This window comes from Phascolarctos cinereus, unplaced genomic scaffold (assembly GCF_003287225.1).
Source record: "Phascolarctos cinereus isolate Bilbo 61053 unplaced genomic scaffold, phaCin_HiC Scaffold_1;HRSCAF=81, whole genome shotgun sequence".
Classification (NCBI taxonomy): Eukaryota; Metazoa; Chordata; class Mammalia; order Diprotodontia; family Phascolarctidae; genus Phascolarctos; species Phascolarctos cinereus.
In genome coordinates this window covers 60,593,936-60,610,612 of record NW_027555514.1, presented here as the reverse complement: position 1 = coordinate 60,610,612, position 16,677 = coordinate 60,593,936, and the positions used below count along the sequence as shown (strand labels likewise).

The following is a 16,677-nucleotide window of genomic DNA, read 5'->3' as shown; positions in this document are numbered from 1 at the left end:
GCTCTTTCAACTCTAAGACCATATTAAATGTATAATCCTATCTCTTCACTTTTTTTTGTTTGCTTTTTGGTGAGGCAATTGGGGTTAAGTGGCTTGCCCAGGGTCATGCAGCTAGTAAGTGTCAAGTGTCTGAGGCCGGATTTGAACTCAGGTCTCCCTGACTCCAAGGTCGGAGCTCTATCCACTGCGTCACCTAGCTGCCCCCTCTTCATTTTTTTTTAAAAGAGAAAAACCACATCTATGACTGTTTTACAAAAAGTTTTATTTTATGCTTTATTCATATTTGCCTCTACACAAGCCTGAAGTTGGATACATGAATGGCCTAAGGGATTCCCTCTAGCTTGAACAAACAGAATCTCAGTTGTTTGTAGACTTTAAAAAGATAACTTTTTTTCAAAAGAAAGAGACATCAATAGATATATAGGTCTTGCATGTTGTAGTAGTGGTAAAGCATTGATATCCTTCATAATTCTGGGTAAATAATGTAATATTTCTGATATCCAAAGATCTGAGCTAATTTTTAGACAGCTTTCTTCACATAAAATAGTTTAAATTCTGATTCTTGTGAATATTAATGAACATCAAACAGTAAATTTTGGCTAAATATTTCAAAGAACTAAAAAGGCTTACTCATTAATTTAATATATCACTCACATACTTGAAAAGAAAATAATAGTGGGTCTCTAATCTTGTAATTAAGTCATCACAATGTTTCAAATTTATATTCCAAAATAGGATGCTATATTAGAACTGGTTATGGACTTATATAATCATATATCTCCATGTATATAAATACTATAGTTTATACTGTCTCCAAGGTCCATTTTTCAGGTACAGTTGTCAAAAATCAATAGTCAAAGTGCTATCCAATGAAGAATTTTCTTATAGTATATTGCAAACCAGAAAACTTACCACATCCTTAGGAGGAGGTTCTGCTTCCTTCTTTACTTTTTTACCCATTCTAAAAGGACAGACAAAAAAATAATCACTCAGTTTTCTCTCTACCATTTCCTATTAGTATTTGACATTTTGTATTTGATGGGTTTATTGAGAATGATGTTGAAAAGCCCTGACTTTGTATGTGCAATGTAGGCAACGACGGTGCTAAAAACCAATGATGGACTCGATAAGGAGTGACAGAATAGCCAGAGTAATCAAGTCTTTGATGGTAAATCCAGCATATCCACATACTCTCTCTGTCTCTCTGCTTCTTTCTCTGTCTCTTTTTCCTCTTTCCTCTCTCTTTCATCATATGGGTTGATCAAAATTAATTTTGTGGGAATGACCCTTTCATGGAATAGCTACAGAAGTTAATTCTGTGAACTTGTGCAACCATACCCCCCCCCTTTTTTGGTAATTAATCTGCTCTGCATAGTCATTTACAGTGCTGAAAATTGAAACAGGTGTTTTGGTTTTTGTTTTTTAAATGAAATCTATGTGTCAAGAAGCTGTAATTTTAGTGGTGTGGTACTCCTTCAATCAGCAGAGATCACAAACTTTCTATAGCTTAGTAAAAAAAAAATTAAGAGTTGTCATGGCTTAAAAATTCATCACCTCATAAATCTAATAGGTCCTATTATCAAGTGGGAAAGATTTTGAGTATAGGCTGTATATCTTTTCATCTGAGGACCATCCTCAGCTCAGCAAAGGGTAGAGGATAAGGTGGACTTAATGTTAAGAGACTTGGGTTCCAATTCTGCTTCACATATTAACCAGGTGTGTCATCATGGACAAATCATTTAAGAAGGGCTTTAGGTCCTCAAGTATAAAAAAAGATAACAGCATTTGTACTGCGCTGTTATCATAGGGTGGTTATGTTACAACACCATATAAACAGCAATTATATTATTATTGTTATACTACTGATAATCAGAGCAGAATTATTATTATATTATATTATACATAATATAGTGTAATAGTATAATATAGTATGATGGTATTATAATAGTATAATTATAGTAGTATACTATCGATGATCAGAGCAGAATTTTATTCAATCAGTCAGTAGTTAACATTTATTATGCACCTACTATATGGTATGTGTTTAGGATATAGATACAAAAAAAAATCAAATAATCTCTACTGGCAAGGAACTTGCATTCTAATGAGGAAAGCAAGAAATATATCTATAAATAAACACATAAAGAGAATAAATACAAAGTAGTTTTTAAAAAGCTAGATTGAGAGGGAAGGTAACAGGAGTTGGGGGATCAGGAAAGGCTTCATGTAGAACATGAAGAGAGGGATTCTACGAAGGGGTGATGAAGAGAGCGTATATTCCATTCATGACTGTGGTAGATGGAAGATCATGAGTTAGAGAGAAAGGCTCAATCTGGCTGGATTCCAGAGTGAAGGAGAAGAAGCAACAGAGAATAAAATTAGAAGAGAGGTCAAGGCAAGAATGTAAAGTACTTTAAAAACTGAAGAAAGGAGTCTACATTTTGTCCTAGAGGCAATAGGGGGCACCAGAATTGATTAAGTAGGAAAGTGAGAGGGTCAGACCTGCATTTAAGAAAAATTCCTTTGGCCACAGTGCTTAGGATGGACTAGAGTAGGGAGAGACTTCAGGCAGGGAGACCAGTTAAGAGGCTGTTGGGATAATCAAGAGAAGAGGTGAGGAAGGCCTGGACTAAGCTAGTAGCTGTGTGTCAGATATAAATAGTCAGTCAACTAGAATTTAGGTGCCTACTATGTGTCAGGCACTGGGCACTACACTGTGTGCTCCTTGGGGCAAAACTTTAACGAGTCATCTAGGCCATACCAATACCTTTAGGAAAAGCCATACCTGTATCATTTAAAAAATTTATTTTTTTTTGTGGACTTAACCAATCAAACAATCGTTTTTCAATATAAAAGAACAAGAAATAGGAGTACATAGGATATAGTGACCTGTTTCATTTGGCTGTTTTGTTATAAAATGTGTGTGTATACGTGTGTGTGTGTGTGTGTGTGTGTGTGTGTGTGTGTATATAAACATATATGTATATATACATATACATACATATATATATACATGTATATAATTTAATAAGGTCATAAAAATTGTTCTGTCTTTTATAAACTGAGTGATCCTAATACATTATTCCTTATGAACAACTAACACTTACATCTACAAATAGTTGTGCTATCTGGCTTCCAATGGTTTCTTTGTATTTCCATCACCTAGCACAGTTACTGGCACATAGTAGGTTCTTAATCAATGCTTGTTGACTTATTGGGGGCCAGTGAGGCAAAGCATTTCTACCCTGCAAAAGCTTGAGGCTCCCTCCAACTCCCTGCCCTTGTGAGGCCCTTGGGGCACCCCCCTGGCATTCGGCTCAGAAGGCCAGTCTGACAATAGTAAATAAAACCCCTGCCTTCACCAAATCCCTGTGCCGATGTTGCCCCCAGGGCCTCTGATCAGGGTTTGCCCAACAGCTCCCTATGGATGTGGCCTGGGCTCAGAGTCAGGGGTTACAGGCCCTCTCCCTCTCCTAGTCCCTGTTCTGGTCCTAAAGGAAAAGTGGACATTCTGGAAAGAACATTGGATTTGGAGTCAGAGAACTGAGTGATGTGGACTTATATCTCTGGGGTCTTCTAATGCTAAGCCTTAGCACCTGTTAGTAGTTTGTAGTAGTAAGTAAAGAGGGAAGATACACAGACTGGAGCAACAACTCTGAGAGTACTACAGTAATATTCTGGTTTGGACACGAATTGGGACCCATGATTTCACTGTTATAGAGAAATTTTGAAGAAATGCCCTCTACCAATCAATGAATCAAGTATTAAGAGCCTACTATGTGTCAGGCGCTATTTTGAGCACTGGGGATACAAGAATAAAGAATGAAATACTCCCTACATATTTAACCTTTTAATGAAGGAGTCAAGTACGTATAAAATATGCACAGCATAAATATAAGGTGAATAAATACAAATATATGTATACACACACATGTATATACATATTTAGTAGTTAAATACATTAGATGGGGAAAGGAGAATACAAGGAGTTGGGGAGGATTGGAATGGCTCCATGCAGAAGTTTATGCTTGAGGTGTATCAGGAAGAAAAGGGTTCTCTGATAAAGAGTAAGGAGGGAGCAAATTCCAGGCAAAAGGAAGAGCCAGCACAAAGCCATGGAGGCAGAAAATGGAATGTTATATGTAAGGATTAGACAAAATGCCAGTTTTGTCTGGATTTACAGGGTGTGGGAGAGGGAATAATATCTAATAAGTCCGTTAAGATAGGTTGGGCCAGCTTGTGTAGGGCTTCAAAAGCTAAACAAAGGAATAATTTACATTTGATTCTTGAGAAAATAGGAAAACACTGAAGTTGACTGAGTACGGGAGTCACACAGTCAGATTTGCACTCTGGGAAAAATTACTTTGGCAGCAGTATGTAAGATGCACGAGAGTGGTGAGAGACGAGGCACAGAAGATATTGCAGCAATCTAGGAGAGAGATCTTCAGGGCTAGAATTAAGGGGGTAGGTGGCTGTGTCCTAAGCGGATAAAAGGGGGTCAGAGGCAAGAGATATTATGTTGGCAGAAACAGCATGTGGTTGGCTTTGTGGAGTGAGGGAGAATGAGAGTCCAGGATAATTCTGAGGTAGTGAACCTGGGAAACTGGAGGGACAGTAGTGCCTTCAACAGAAATAAAGAAGTTTAGAAAAGAGGTGCTGACTTTGAGACATCTCTGGGATACCCCGTTTGAAATAGGCTTATTAGACCAATGGGAGAAAGACACAGAGAGACTGAAACAAAGACACAGAGACAAAGAGACGTAGAAACAGAAAAAGAAAATAAAGATAAGAAAGAAGAAATGTAGAAGAGAAAAAATCGAGAGGGAGAAGAAAACAAATTTAGGGTAGAACCTTAACACCCATGGGGAAACATAACATGGTTAGGGTACAGGTTAGCATTTTTTCAGTAAGTTATAGTCTTAAAGAGTGGCCTCCTAGAGTACCTGACTTGCCAGGGTCACATAATTAATATGTGTCAGGGGGACTTGAACCCAGATCTTCCTGGTTCTGAAGTTGGCTTTCTAGTCTTTACTCCATGATGCCTCTTTTCTGATTTGGAAATAAGTAAAACTGTGTTGAAAGCAATTTCTATTTGAGGCTCCTAGCTTCCTTTTCTGGTCATGCTTTCTTCTCCCTTCCCTTCTTTACTCTTTTTTTTAATGCCTTCTTAAAACCAGGAGGAATTTGATTAATTCATCACTGCATTTTCTTTTAAAGGGGTGGGAGAGGGATCAGTTTTAGACTTGTAATGGAGTCATAAGTATGAACTCCTGATGTGTATCTGGCAGACTTCCCACACTGTACCTTATAGTCTTGGAGAGTTGCCTGGGGGCATTGAGATATTTAAGGGATTTGCCTATAGTTAGTATATTAAACCAGGTCTTCCTGATTCCAAGGCTGGCCAGTACAGGGCAGGAAGAAGGAAGAGAAAGAAGAAGGAGGTAGAAGAAAAGGAAGGAGAGGAGAAGGGAGAAAGACAGTACAAGAAAAGAGAAGAGTAAGAGGGGGAGAGAAAAAGGAAAAGAGTAAAGAAGAGGTGATAGGAAAACAGGAGGCAGGAGGAAATAGGGTGAAAGAATTTGAGTTGGAGGAGAAGCAAGAGGGAAGATGAAATAGGAGGAGAAAGAGGGAAGGAGAAGTGAAGGAAGAAACAATGAAAAGGGAGGGAAGAGGAGAAGGAAAGAAAGAAATAAAAGGAGAAGGGAAAAGAGGCAGAAAGTGGTGGTGAGAGGAGACGGGGCATTGGAAAAGAAAGGGAGGAGAAAGAGGAGAGAGGGGAAAAGAAGAGGCGTTGGAAAAGGAAGGAAGGGAGAAGGAGAAAAGAGGAGGACAAGTTAGAGGGAGGAAGAGGGAAGGGGAAAGAAGAAAAAGAAGAGGCGTTGGAAAAGGAAGGGGAGGAGGAAAACGGTGATGAAGCGAGCTGAGAGAAAAGGAAAACGCAAAAACCAACCACCCTGCCCCAGCCAAGCCAGGCTTTTTTTGATGCTCAGCACAGGGTGTGTGGGGTGGGGTCGGCTGAGAACACTTCGTCTGGTCCGGAACGTTTCCTTGGAGCCGGCCTCACTGGCCCGGGCCTCCTGGACTCTACCTGCCCCCTGGCCCTCTAGGCTTCCTCCAAACTGTCCCTTCCATACCAGCCTTGGCCTTACCTGCCTTGCGAACCGTGAACAACAGCGCCCGCCCGCTCCCTCCCTCGCTCCTCTGGGCTTGGGCTTCGGGTTGTTTTCAGTTGCTAGGAGACCGGGGCGAGGGGAGGAGAGAGAAAGAACACGCTGAGGCGCATGCGTCTGCACGCGGAGGCCTAGGCCCCCGCCCCCCCGCCCCGCCCTGCTTGAAGAGAGCGTCGCATCCCTGGGCATCCTAGGGCATCGCATGCCTTGGGGCTTGGACTAAGCTCCCGGCTTGGCGGCGGAAACCAGTCCCAGCTTTTCTTCTTTCCTTTTTTAAGAACTAAATAATCTCTTCCCTGCTTTTAGTAAGAATGATAGGTTCAGATGTTTGTCCCTTTAGCTTCGCATTTTAACAACCGGCTGCATGGGTTTTTTAAACCCGACGGCCCCACGGCCGCTTCCGGCTTCCCCTGCGCTTTAGAAAACGCTTTGTGTCCCCTGGTAGCGCTTGACAGTTGGCAGGGCTCTGTCCCCTCCCGTATCCCAATTTCTCCTAACAGTCATCCCCATCCTACCTCGGTAGACAAACTGAAACCCTCGGAAAATTAGTGGTTAATTTGTGATAAGTAATTTACCTCCCTGTGATTATTCTTTGTACAATTTTGCAATAATAGATGTTCTGTTTATGACCTCCTCACTGATGCTCAACAGCCCTTTTATTCCTCTCTTGTTTACTCGCCTTTGTGTTCTCCAAAGAAGCCACCAACATGCTGTGTCCCCTGTCCTTAAAAACAAAACAAATATCCCCAAAACTCAGTGCAGCGCACTGTCTTGCTGCTCTTCCCTTCAAAGCTAAACTGCTAGAAAGAGCAGTTTATACTCTGCCAAACGCAGGCAGAACAAAGGGAAAGCAGCCGGATTCAACTGAGTGTACACAGAACAAATCCACGGTTATGAGAGTGTTGAGGGGAGGAGATTCACAAGGCATCCGAAAGAGAATATTCAGAAATTCTGCGGGGAAATCTCAGATTTTTTTAATTCCGAAAAAAAAAAAGACGATTCAGAAAATCAGAAACTACCAACCTACATAGACACCCACTTTCCGACCCTTAGTCTTTTTCAGTCATGAGCCCTTTTGGGGTTTTCTTAACAAAGATACTGGAGTGGTTTGTCATTTCCTTTTCTAACTAATGTTTTTACAGATGAGAAAACTGAAGCAAACAGGATTAAGTTGACTAGCCCAGGGTTAGATTTGCATTAAGATCTTTCTGACTCTAGGTCTCATACTCTATCCACTGCACCAACTCTATGCTACAGGGACAAAAAGGGTATTAATAGAGGCGGATTTTCACAAGTGATTCTATGCAATAAGTCACATCGTACAACAGACTGAGAAATATAGAATATATAAGATCCTACCATGCTTATTGCTTGTTTTTTTAATGATAGGATTCAATAAACAAATTGTCTCCAGAATGCATCAGAATTGTTAGGAATTCCTTGAAAGACAACCATTTTTAATAAAATAGTGAGACATGCTCACCAAAGGTATTTCACACGATCATGAAGGAGATTCAGAGCAGTGTCCAAATTGAAGATGGATTCCTTAGAGATGGTGATGTTTCTGCTTGCCCTTGACATTGTACTGGTTCCATAAAACTTAAGGACGCTACAAAATCTCTAAGATGAGATCTGTTTGGTCTAATAATCCGCACAGGGAAAAACAGGTAGATGAAGAAGGCCTAGCACTCACATTATGATATGCAGGTAATTAGAAAACCTGTAGCTCTTGTCCAACAGTGTATGTGTGCGTGGATCTAGGACAGACAGTACAAGTTGACAACAAATCAGATCCAGGATTAAAAAAGAGGCGATTAGGCTGGAAAATGCAAGTCTTCCTTAATGACCACAAACTTCTCCTAGAAACAAAGAGCCAATTTTTAATACAAATGTTTCGCTATTATTGTGTGTCCATGAATTATGGGAGGCAGCATTGTACAATAGAAAGAGCAGGACTTTGGAGTTGGAGAACTTGAATTCAAATCCCATCCCTTAATCTCCACCTCAGTTTCCCCTTCTATAAATGAGGGGGTAGGGGTGGCTTCCAAGGCACCTTACAGTTCTCTATGATCCCATAACAATATTACAGTCTCTAAAGAATGAAAAAGGACCATCACTCATGTAGGTGGGAATAACTTCACACCGGTAAGTTAGAGAATAGGTAGAGGCAGTTTCCTCAAGTTCCTTACATCAATGAAACAACAGGGCTGGAAAAAGAGAGAGAGAGACAGAGAGAGACAGAGAGAGACAGAGAGAGACAGAGAGACAGAGAGAGAGAATGTTTACAACTTTAGTATTACTGAGACTTTTCCTACTTCCAAACACTTAATTCACAATAAAACAGAACTTTCTGCATTGGAAAGAATGCAGAACTTTCCATCGGGGTATCTGTGTTTGAATCCTGACTCTGACTCATACTATCTGTGTGAATTTAGGCGAGTTACTCCAACTCTCTGGGTCTTACCTGCTTCATCTGTAAAGTGAGGGAATCTAGACCATGATTCCTAACCCAGGATCCATTAACTTTTCTAATGTTTTTGTAACTATTTTAATATAATTAGGTTCCTTCATGATCCTGTCTGTATATTAGAACATTCTCCTGATAAGGAGTCCTTAGCCTTCACTAAGCTGCTACAAAAGGGGGGACCACAATATTAAAAAAGGTTAAGAACTCATGGCTCAGACAAACTCTAAGATTCCTTACAAATCTAAACCAATGACTCTATAAAGTTTAATTAAAATAAGGTGAAATAAATAGAAATCATAGAATGAACATTCATTAGCCACAAAGGTTTTTGTAAATCCCACATTATACATCACCTAATTTATACAGTTAGGTCTAAATTAGAGCAAATAATGAATTCCCCTGAAGTGGTTGCATTATTTGAATTCATACTACATATTTCTATTCAGTTAGAACCAGTTAACATATTTTACATAATTATGATTTGAGCAGTGCAAATTCAAATACATATGTCCACCTCAGTCCACCACTTTCTTAGGCCAGGTTGATGAATCTCTCTAATCTTCTTCTAATCTTTCTAATGAATCTTTCTAATCTAGTCTTCTAATCTTTCAATGCCAACTCTTTGGTGTCAAATGAGTACAGAAGTCCGATTCATTTTTTTTTCTTTACCCATCAAGGATTATAATTGAGACACCTAAGTGGAGCAGTTAATAGAGCATTTGGCCTGCTGTCAGGAAGACCTGAGTTCAAATCCTGCCTCAAGCAGTTACCTGCTGTGTGACCTTGTATAAGGTTTGCCTCAGTTTCCTCAGCTGTAAAATGAGGATAACCTCATAGGATTGTTGTGAGGTTTAAAAGAGGTAGTATTTGTAAACTGCTTAACACAGTGCCTGGCACATTTTAGGTGCTATATTAATTTTAGCTATTAGTAGTAGTAGTAGTAAACCCATTACATTTGCTTTTTTAAAAATTTTAATTTCTTATTCTGAACTTTAAAAGATCAGATAAAATGAGTATTAATAAATATAAAATAGAACCAAAAAAAGAGTACATAATAACCTGTTTCAGGTTGCTTAACATCTCAGAGAAGGAGGAAGGATAGAGGGAGAGGAAGGGATAGAATTTGGAATTCAAAACTTAAAAAGAAAAGGAATGTTAAAAATTGTTTTTACATGTAATTGGGGAAAAATAAAACATTAAAAATGAAAAAGAGGACATACATGAAACCTCAAATCTCTGTTATCTATAGTTTGCTTTTCCTTTTCAATATATAAGAAAAACATGTAACTTTCAAAGCCACTGTGCTGGTTGATGTTTCCTTCTGTCTTCTAGGTATTTAAAAAAAAAACTGCAATGGTGCACTTTTCTTTTCTTTTTTCTTTTCTTTTCTCTTCTTTTCCTTTCCTTTCCTTTTCTTTCTTTCTTCCTTCCTTCCTTCCTTCCCTTCCTTCCTTCCTTCCTTCCTTCCTTCCTTTCTTTCTTCTTTCTTTCTTTCTTTCTTTCTTTCTTTCTTTCTTTCTTTCTTTCTTTCTTGACAACCCTTTGGCTAGCCACATTCTCCTCTTAACTCTCCTCATTCCTACCCCAAATGAAAAAAAAAAAGAAAAAGAAATAAATGAACAAATATGCATAGCCAAGTAAAACAAATTTTCTCCTTGGTCATATTAGTTACTCTCCACTTGTAGTCCATCACCTCTGTCAGGAGATGGGCAGTTTTCTTCCTCATTGGGTCCTCCTCTAGAATCCTATATAATTCTCACATTGATCAGAGTTCTTAAGTCTTTTTTAAAAGATGTTTTTCTTTGGGGAGGGTGGTGGGGAGAAAGGGGGAGAAAAATTTTAAATTCAAAAGCATATGGAAGTGATTATTGATAAATCAAAATAAATTAATATTTTTTTTAAAAAAAGTTGTTTTTCTTCATGTGTTCTTATAATATATTATTGATTTGGGGGAGTTAATCCTGTAACCTGACACTTTGTTGTTAATACTTACATCATTAGCATTTCTTACCATCTCAGTTTTTCTAGATGTGTAATCATGACCTCTGCAAATAGAGATATTTTAACCTCTTTATTAACAAAGTTTATTTCATTAGTTTCTTTTAAGGCCTTATTACTACTGATAGTATTTCTAAAAACTATCATATAAAGGAGTTGTGAGAATGAAGATCTCTGTTCAATATCTGTTTTCAATTAGAAAGGCTCATTTTTGCTATTGTGTATATAATTAGGTCATGTTTTTGAATTTATACTTTAAATCACATTATAGAAAACTCCTATTTTTAATTTTTTTAACTTAAATAGTAGGATATTTATTGAAAGCTTTCTCTATATCTAATAATATGATCATAGCATCTTCACTTTTTTCTCTTGATGTGATTTATTGTACTGATTGTTTCCCTTGTTTTATACCACCTTTGTATTTAATTTATAAATCCTATTATGTACTGCTGTTTGTATTTTATTTATTGTTTTTGTACCACTGTTCTTTGAGGATATTGTTTTATATATTTTTTCTTATCTTTCATTCTGTTTACTTTAGAAATCATATCTATATTTGCCTCATCAAAGCAGCTGGGTATCATATCTCTCTGTGCTTTGAAATCGTCTATATGATGTAGGAACTATTTATATACTCATTAATAGTTTGGTAAAATTCGTTTCTTAATTCTTTGAGGCACAAGATCTTTTTTGGGTGGAAGCTCTTTAATGGTCCATCTGAGTTCTGGGATTGATCTGTTTTAGGTTATCTTCTTATCTTGTTAGTTTGGGAGTGTTTTAATTTTCTAAATAATCATCTATTTCTTTTAGATCCTCAGTTTTATCGGCATACAACTGTATGCAGTGATCTCTACTGATTTCATTGATTTCTTTTGTTCTTGTGATTTCTTTTTCCATATCCTTTTTTTGTGACTTGGTTTGATCTCTTTATTTTCTTGATAATTTTCTATTTCTTCATCTTAAATTTATCTTTTTAATCATATTAATGTCAGTTCTGATCTTGGTTATGTCTCTATTTTCTCTTGCTCTGTTGCTTTGTCCCCTTCTTGAGTTGCAAATGCAATTAATTTTCTCTTCTGTCATTGATAGAGACATTCTGTCTGCATGCATAAGTCTTTGGGACATTCTCTGTAATGCCCCAGAAAGCTCATCACTGTGGAAGCTCACTCATACCTGGACTTTACCCACGGGAAGTACCCTCTGCCCTTGGGGCCTTTCCCCTCTGATTGGCTGGTAGTTCCCAGAATCTATTTTAAGGAGGAGACCAAGGTCAACTGCATCTTCATATTTTCCAGGCTGTCTACCTAATTTTCCTGGACTTTCTCTGCAAATCCCTCTGTGCCAGTTACTTTTATATATTTCCTTTCCTCCCCATCCCCCTTTTGAGTTCTTTTATATGATGTACCCCTCCCGTGAGAATATAAGGTCCTTAAAGTTAGGTAGGGCCTGTCTTTTGGTCTGCTTGCATTTGCATTCCCAGCACTTAGCCCAGTATCTGGTATATAACAAGCATTAAGAAATGCTTGTTCACTTGACTTGACTAGGAATTGTCTCCAAGTACTTTGGCTGCATCCCATTGATTTGGTTATGTTATGTGTGTGTAAAAATAATAGATACAATTATCTTTGCTATAATAATCTGCTATTGTTTTAATAATTTCCCTTTTCATTGAGCCATTAATAAATAGGACATTTAAAAATTTGAACTAAGGCCTATACTTTTAATTCACTATAATTCATTTTATTACTTATTTTATTGTACTATGATCCATACATATGGCATATTGAATCTCTAAATTTTATATTCACCTACATATTCTTTTTAACACAGGATAAAAATCAAAATTTTTGTAATGCTCATGGCTGCTGTTCAGATTTTTCTGAGCCCTCTAGGATAACAATAATTCCAAGATTGCTAAATGATGCTCTATCCACTAGGTCTGTCACTTGAGTCTACATGTTTCATAATTAATTTGAAGTGATCTTTTGAACCTGTATTTCTAGCTACTTTGCATTGTCTGTGATTATATTAACTGCCATGTTTGCCTCAGTAAATGGTTTTTTGTCATTGTTCAGTCATTTTTCAGTTTTGTCAGATTTTTCATGACCTCATTTGGGGTTTTCTTGGCAAAGATACTGGAGTGGTTTGTCATTTCCTTCTTCAGTTCATTTTACAGATGAAGAAACTGAGGCAAAGAGGGTTAAGTTACTTGCCCAGGGTCACATAGCTAGTAAATGTCTGAGGCCAGATTTCAGCTCAGGAAGATGAGTCTTCCTGACTCCAGGCCCAGTTCCCTTGTTCAGATTTGCCACCTAGCTGCCAGTATACTCATCTGTAAAATGGAAATAATTCTCCCAGAGTTGTTGTGAGAATAAATAAGATAATACTTGTAAAAGCACTTTGCAAGCCTTGAAGTGTTCTTTAGATACAATTATTATATAGCATAGTATTAGTAGCAGTAATTATCATAATCCTTCCAGATTAATGAGGCAAATATTTCTTAGGCTCCAGTTACATACAAAATGTTATGCTACTAAGTACCGTAGGTTCGAAGATATGTGAGATATAGGGCCTGTTCTTGAGGACCTCAGAATCTAATGGAAAGGGGAGGAATAAATTAATAATGAAGGTAAAAGCAAGAATACAGATGCAAGAAGCACAAAGGAGGACTCTAGTCAAAATGAAAGGAGAAATTTGAAGAAAGAGAGATTACCCACAGCACCATGGCTTGGAGTAGGATGGAGGGGATAGGGAAAGGAGGAAGAATCAGGGAACATTTCATGGAGAAGGTTGGCCCATAAATAGACCTTGAAGGAAGAAAAATGATTCCGTAGGCAGATGAATTTTAATGCTTAAATATACCACAGTCTCCCAAAAGGGATTATGGACCTGTATAACTTAGAGTTCCTTAGTTTTCCATATTAAATATTAACCCAGAGAGTTTCTTCTTAGTACCCCCTTTAATGAACCCAAACTGAGGCATCAAAAGAATTTTGAACCCTTTGGCAAAGAAAATAAGTAACCCTTAATGTATCTATATCCAAATTTGTTTATAGCACAGGTTGTTTCTGCATAGAATAGAGAGACAAAATATTATATTTATTAATTAAATTAATTAAATCTTTTCAAGGAATACTAATGATGATTTGAACTCTATTCTTTCCTTGACAAAAGAGCAAGGACTTTGATATACATATACCATAATGCAACTTGCAAATGGACCATGGGTAAATAGCAAAAGGGAAGGGAAAGCTATAGGATAATCCTTTGAAATTTCTAGTAAAAATCACTAGAAACATGAAAGTGAAAACTACCTAATTTTTTTATCTGCCCCTATACTGCTATTTTAAATGAATATGCTTTTCATCTTCATGATTCTGAATTTAGGTGTGTTTTTATGATTCAAGAAAAATATAGGTAAACATTTTGGCTTAAAGTTCAGAGAGAAGAGCTGCTACTGAACACTTGTGGAAAAATAATAAATATGTTATTCATTCACCTGCAGTGCTGGTGTCACCTGTCAGCATCAGGAGGCAACAAGCTTCCACTGAGATTTTAAGCCCTCCTTATGCAATGGTGTCTTCCTGAAAACTTGTATATAAATAGGCTTGTTACCAATCGATTTTTAAAGTATACTGGTGGAACTCATTATTTAAAGAAATCCTGGGGAAAATCCTTTGGCAAAGGAAATAATCACCCCTGAATATATCTGTATCTGCATATGTAGAATCTGTACCAAATTGTTTGCCTTCTAAAGAAGGGGGGAGGGAAGAGAGAGAGATGAAGGATTTGGAACTCAAACTTTTATTTTTTAAAGAATATATTTTTCCAATTACATGTAAAAATAATTTTTAAAATTCATTTAAAAAATTTTGAGTTCCAAATTCTCTTATTCCTTCCCGTCACCCTTCCCTGAAACAGCAAGCAATTTGATATACATTATACATAAGCAATCATGCAAAACATATTTATTTCCACATTAGTCATGTTGTGAAAGAAAATACAGACAAAAAAATTATGAAAAAATAATAAAGTGAAAAATAGCATGTTTTGATCTGCATTCAGTCTCCATCAGGTCTTTCTCTGGCAGTGGATAGTATTGTTGATTATGAGTCCTTTGGAATTACCTTGGATCATTATACTGCTGAAAATACCTAAGTCATTCACAGTTGATCATCATACAATATTGCTATTACTGTGCACAATGTTTTCCTGGTTCTCACTTCGTTTTGAATTAGTTCATGTAAGTCTTTGCAGATTTTTCTGAAATCATCCTTCTCATCACTTTTTTTTTAAAATAACACAGTAGTATTCCATAACAATCATGTACCACAACTTGTTCAACCATTCCCTAATTGAGAGGCATCCATTCAATTTCCAACCCTTTGCCACTACAAAAGGAGCTGCTATATTTTTGTACAAATAGATCTTTTTCCTTTTTTATCCCTCTAGGATATAGACCTACTAGTGTTATCACTGGGCCAAAAGGTGTACACAGTTTTATAGCCCTTTGGGCATAGTTCCAAATTGCTCTCCAGAATGATTGATTCAGTTCACAACTCCACCCATAGTGCATTTGTGTCCCAGTTTTCCCACATCCCCACCATTTATCATTTTCCTTTTCTGTCATGTTAGCCAATCTGATAGGTGTAAGGTGGTACCTCAGAGTTGTTCTAATTTGCATTTATCTAATTAATAGTGCTTTAGAACATTTCATATGACTAAGATAGCTTAGGGTTTTTTTTTATCTGAAAACTTTCTGTTCCTATCCTTTAACCATTTGTCAGTTGGGGAATGATTTGTATTCTTATAAATTTGACATAGTTCTCTATATATTTGAGAAATGAGGTCTTTATTAGAGACATTTGCTGCAAAAATTTTTTCTCAGCTTTCTGCTTTCCTTCTAATCTTGTCTGCATTGATTTTGTTTGTGTAAAACCGTTTTAATTTGATATAATCAAGATCGTTCATTTTACATCTGCTACTGCTCTCTATCTCCTATTTGGTAAAAAGTTCTTCCCTTGTCCAGACATCCTATCCCCTAATTTGCTTGTGGTATTGCCTTTTATGTCTAAATCATGTGCCATTTTACCTTATCTTAGTACATGGTGTGACATGTTGGCCTATACCTAGTTTCTGCCAAATTGCTTTCCAGTTTTCCCAGCAGTTTTTGTCAAATAGTGATTGCTTGTCCCAAAAGCTGGGGTCTTTGGGTTTATCAAATACTAGATTGCTCTAATCATTTATTCCTGTGTATTGTGTACCTAATCTATTCTACTGATCCACTATTCTGTTTCTTAGCCAGTACCAGGTTGCTTTGATGATTACCATTTTATAACACAATTTGAGAACTGGTACAGCTAGGCTACCTTCCTTTACATTGTTTTCATTAATTACCTTGATACTCTTGACTTTTGTTCTTCCTGATGAATTTTGTTATTATTTTTCTAGCTCTGTAAAGTAATTTTTGGAAGTTTGATTGGTATGGCACTAAATAAGTAAATCAGTTTAGGTAGAATTGTTATTTTTATTATATTGGCTTGGCATACCCGTGAGCAATTAATATTTTTTCCAATTAATTAGATCTGACTTTCTTGTGTGAGAAGTGTTTTGTAATTGTGTTTATATGGTTCCTGGATCTGCCTTGGCAGGTAGACTCCCAAACATTTTATATTGTCTACAATTATTTTTAATGGAATTTCTCTTTCTATCTCTTGCTGCCGGGCTTTTGTGTAATATACAGAAATGCTAATGATTTATGTAGATTTAATTTATATCCTGCAACTTTGCTAAAGTTGTTAATTATTTCAACTAGTTTTTAAATTCATTCTCTGGGATTCTCTAAGTATACTACCATATCATCTGCAAAGAGTGATAATTTTGTTTCCTCATTGTCTATTTTAATTCCTTCAATTTCTTTCTTTCTTTTTTTTTTGTTATTGCTATAGCTAGCATTTCTAGTCCAATATTAAATAGTAGTGGTGATAGTGGACATCCTTGCTTCACCCCTTATCTTTTGAAAGACTTCTTAGCTTATCC

At 36.9% G+C, this 16,677-nt stretch overlaps 1 protein-coding gene across 6 annotated transcripts in view; it reads right to left on the bottom strand.

Moving 5' to 3' along the window:
- ARMC3 (armadillo repeat containing 3) overlaps positions 1–16,677 on the bottom strand; it is a 159,335-nt gene that overhangs the window by 123,214 nt on the left and 19,444 nt on the right. For 5 of the 6 annotated variants that reach the window (XR_013485710.1, XM_020978261.2, XM_020978264.2 and 2 more), the window contains exons 4-5: positions 6,150–6,232; positions 913–961 (exon numbers count right to left, since the gene is read on the bottom strand). Coding sequence is in view for 5 of the 6 variants with exons in the window: in XM_020978261.2 (XP_020833920.2) it covers positions 913–961; positions 6,150–6,232 (132 nt within the window). In the remaining variant the exon portion in view is untranslated. The remainder of the gene's footprint in view (positions 1–912; positions 962–6,149; positions 6,233–16,677) is intronic. The other variant, XM_020978262.2, reaches the window with a different exon arrangement.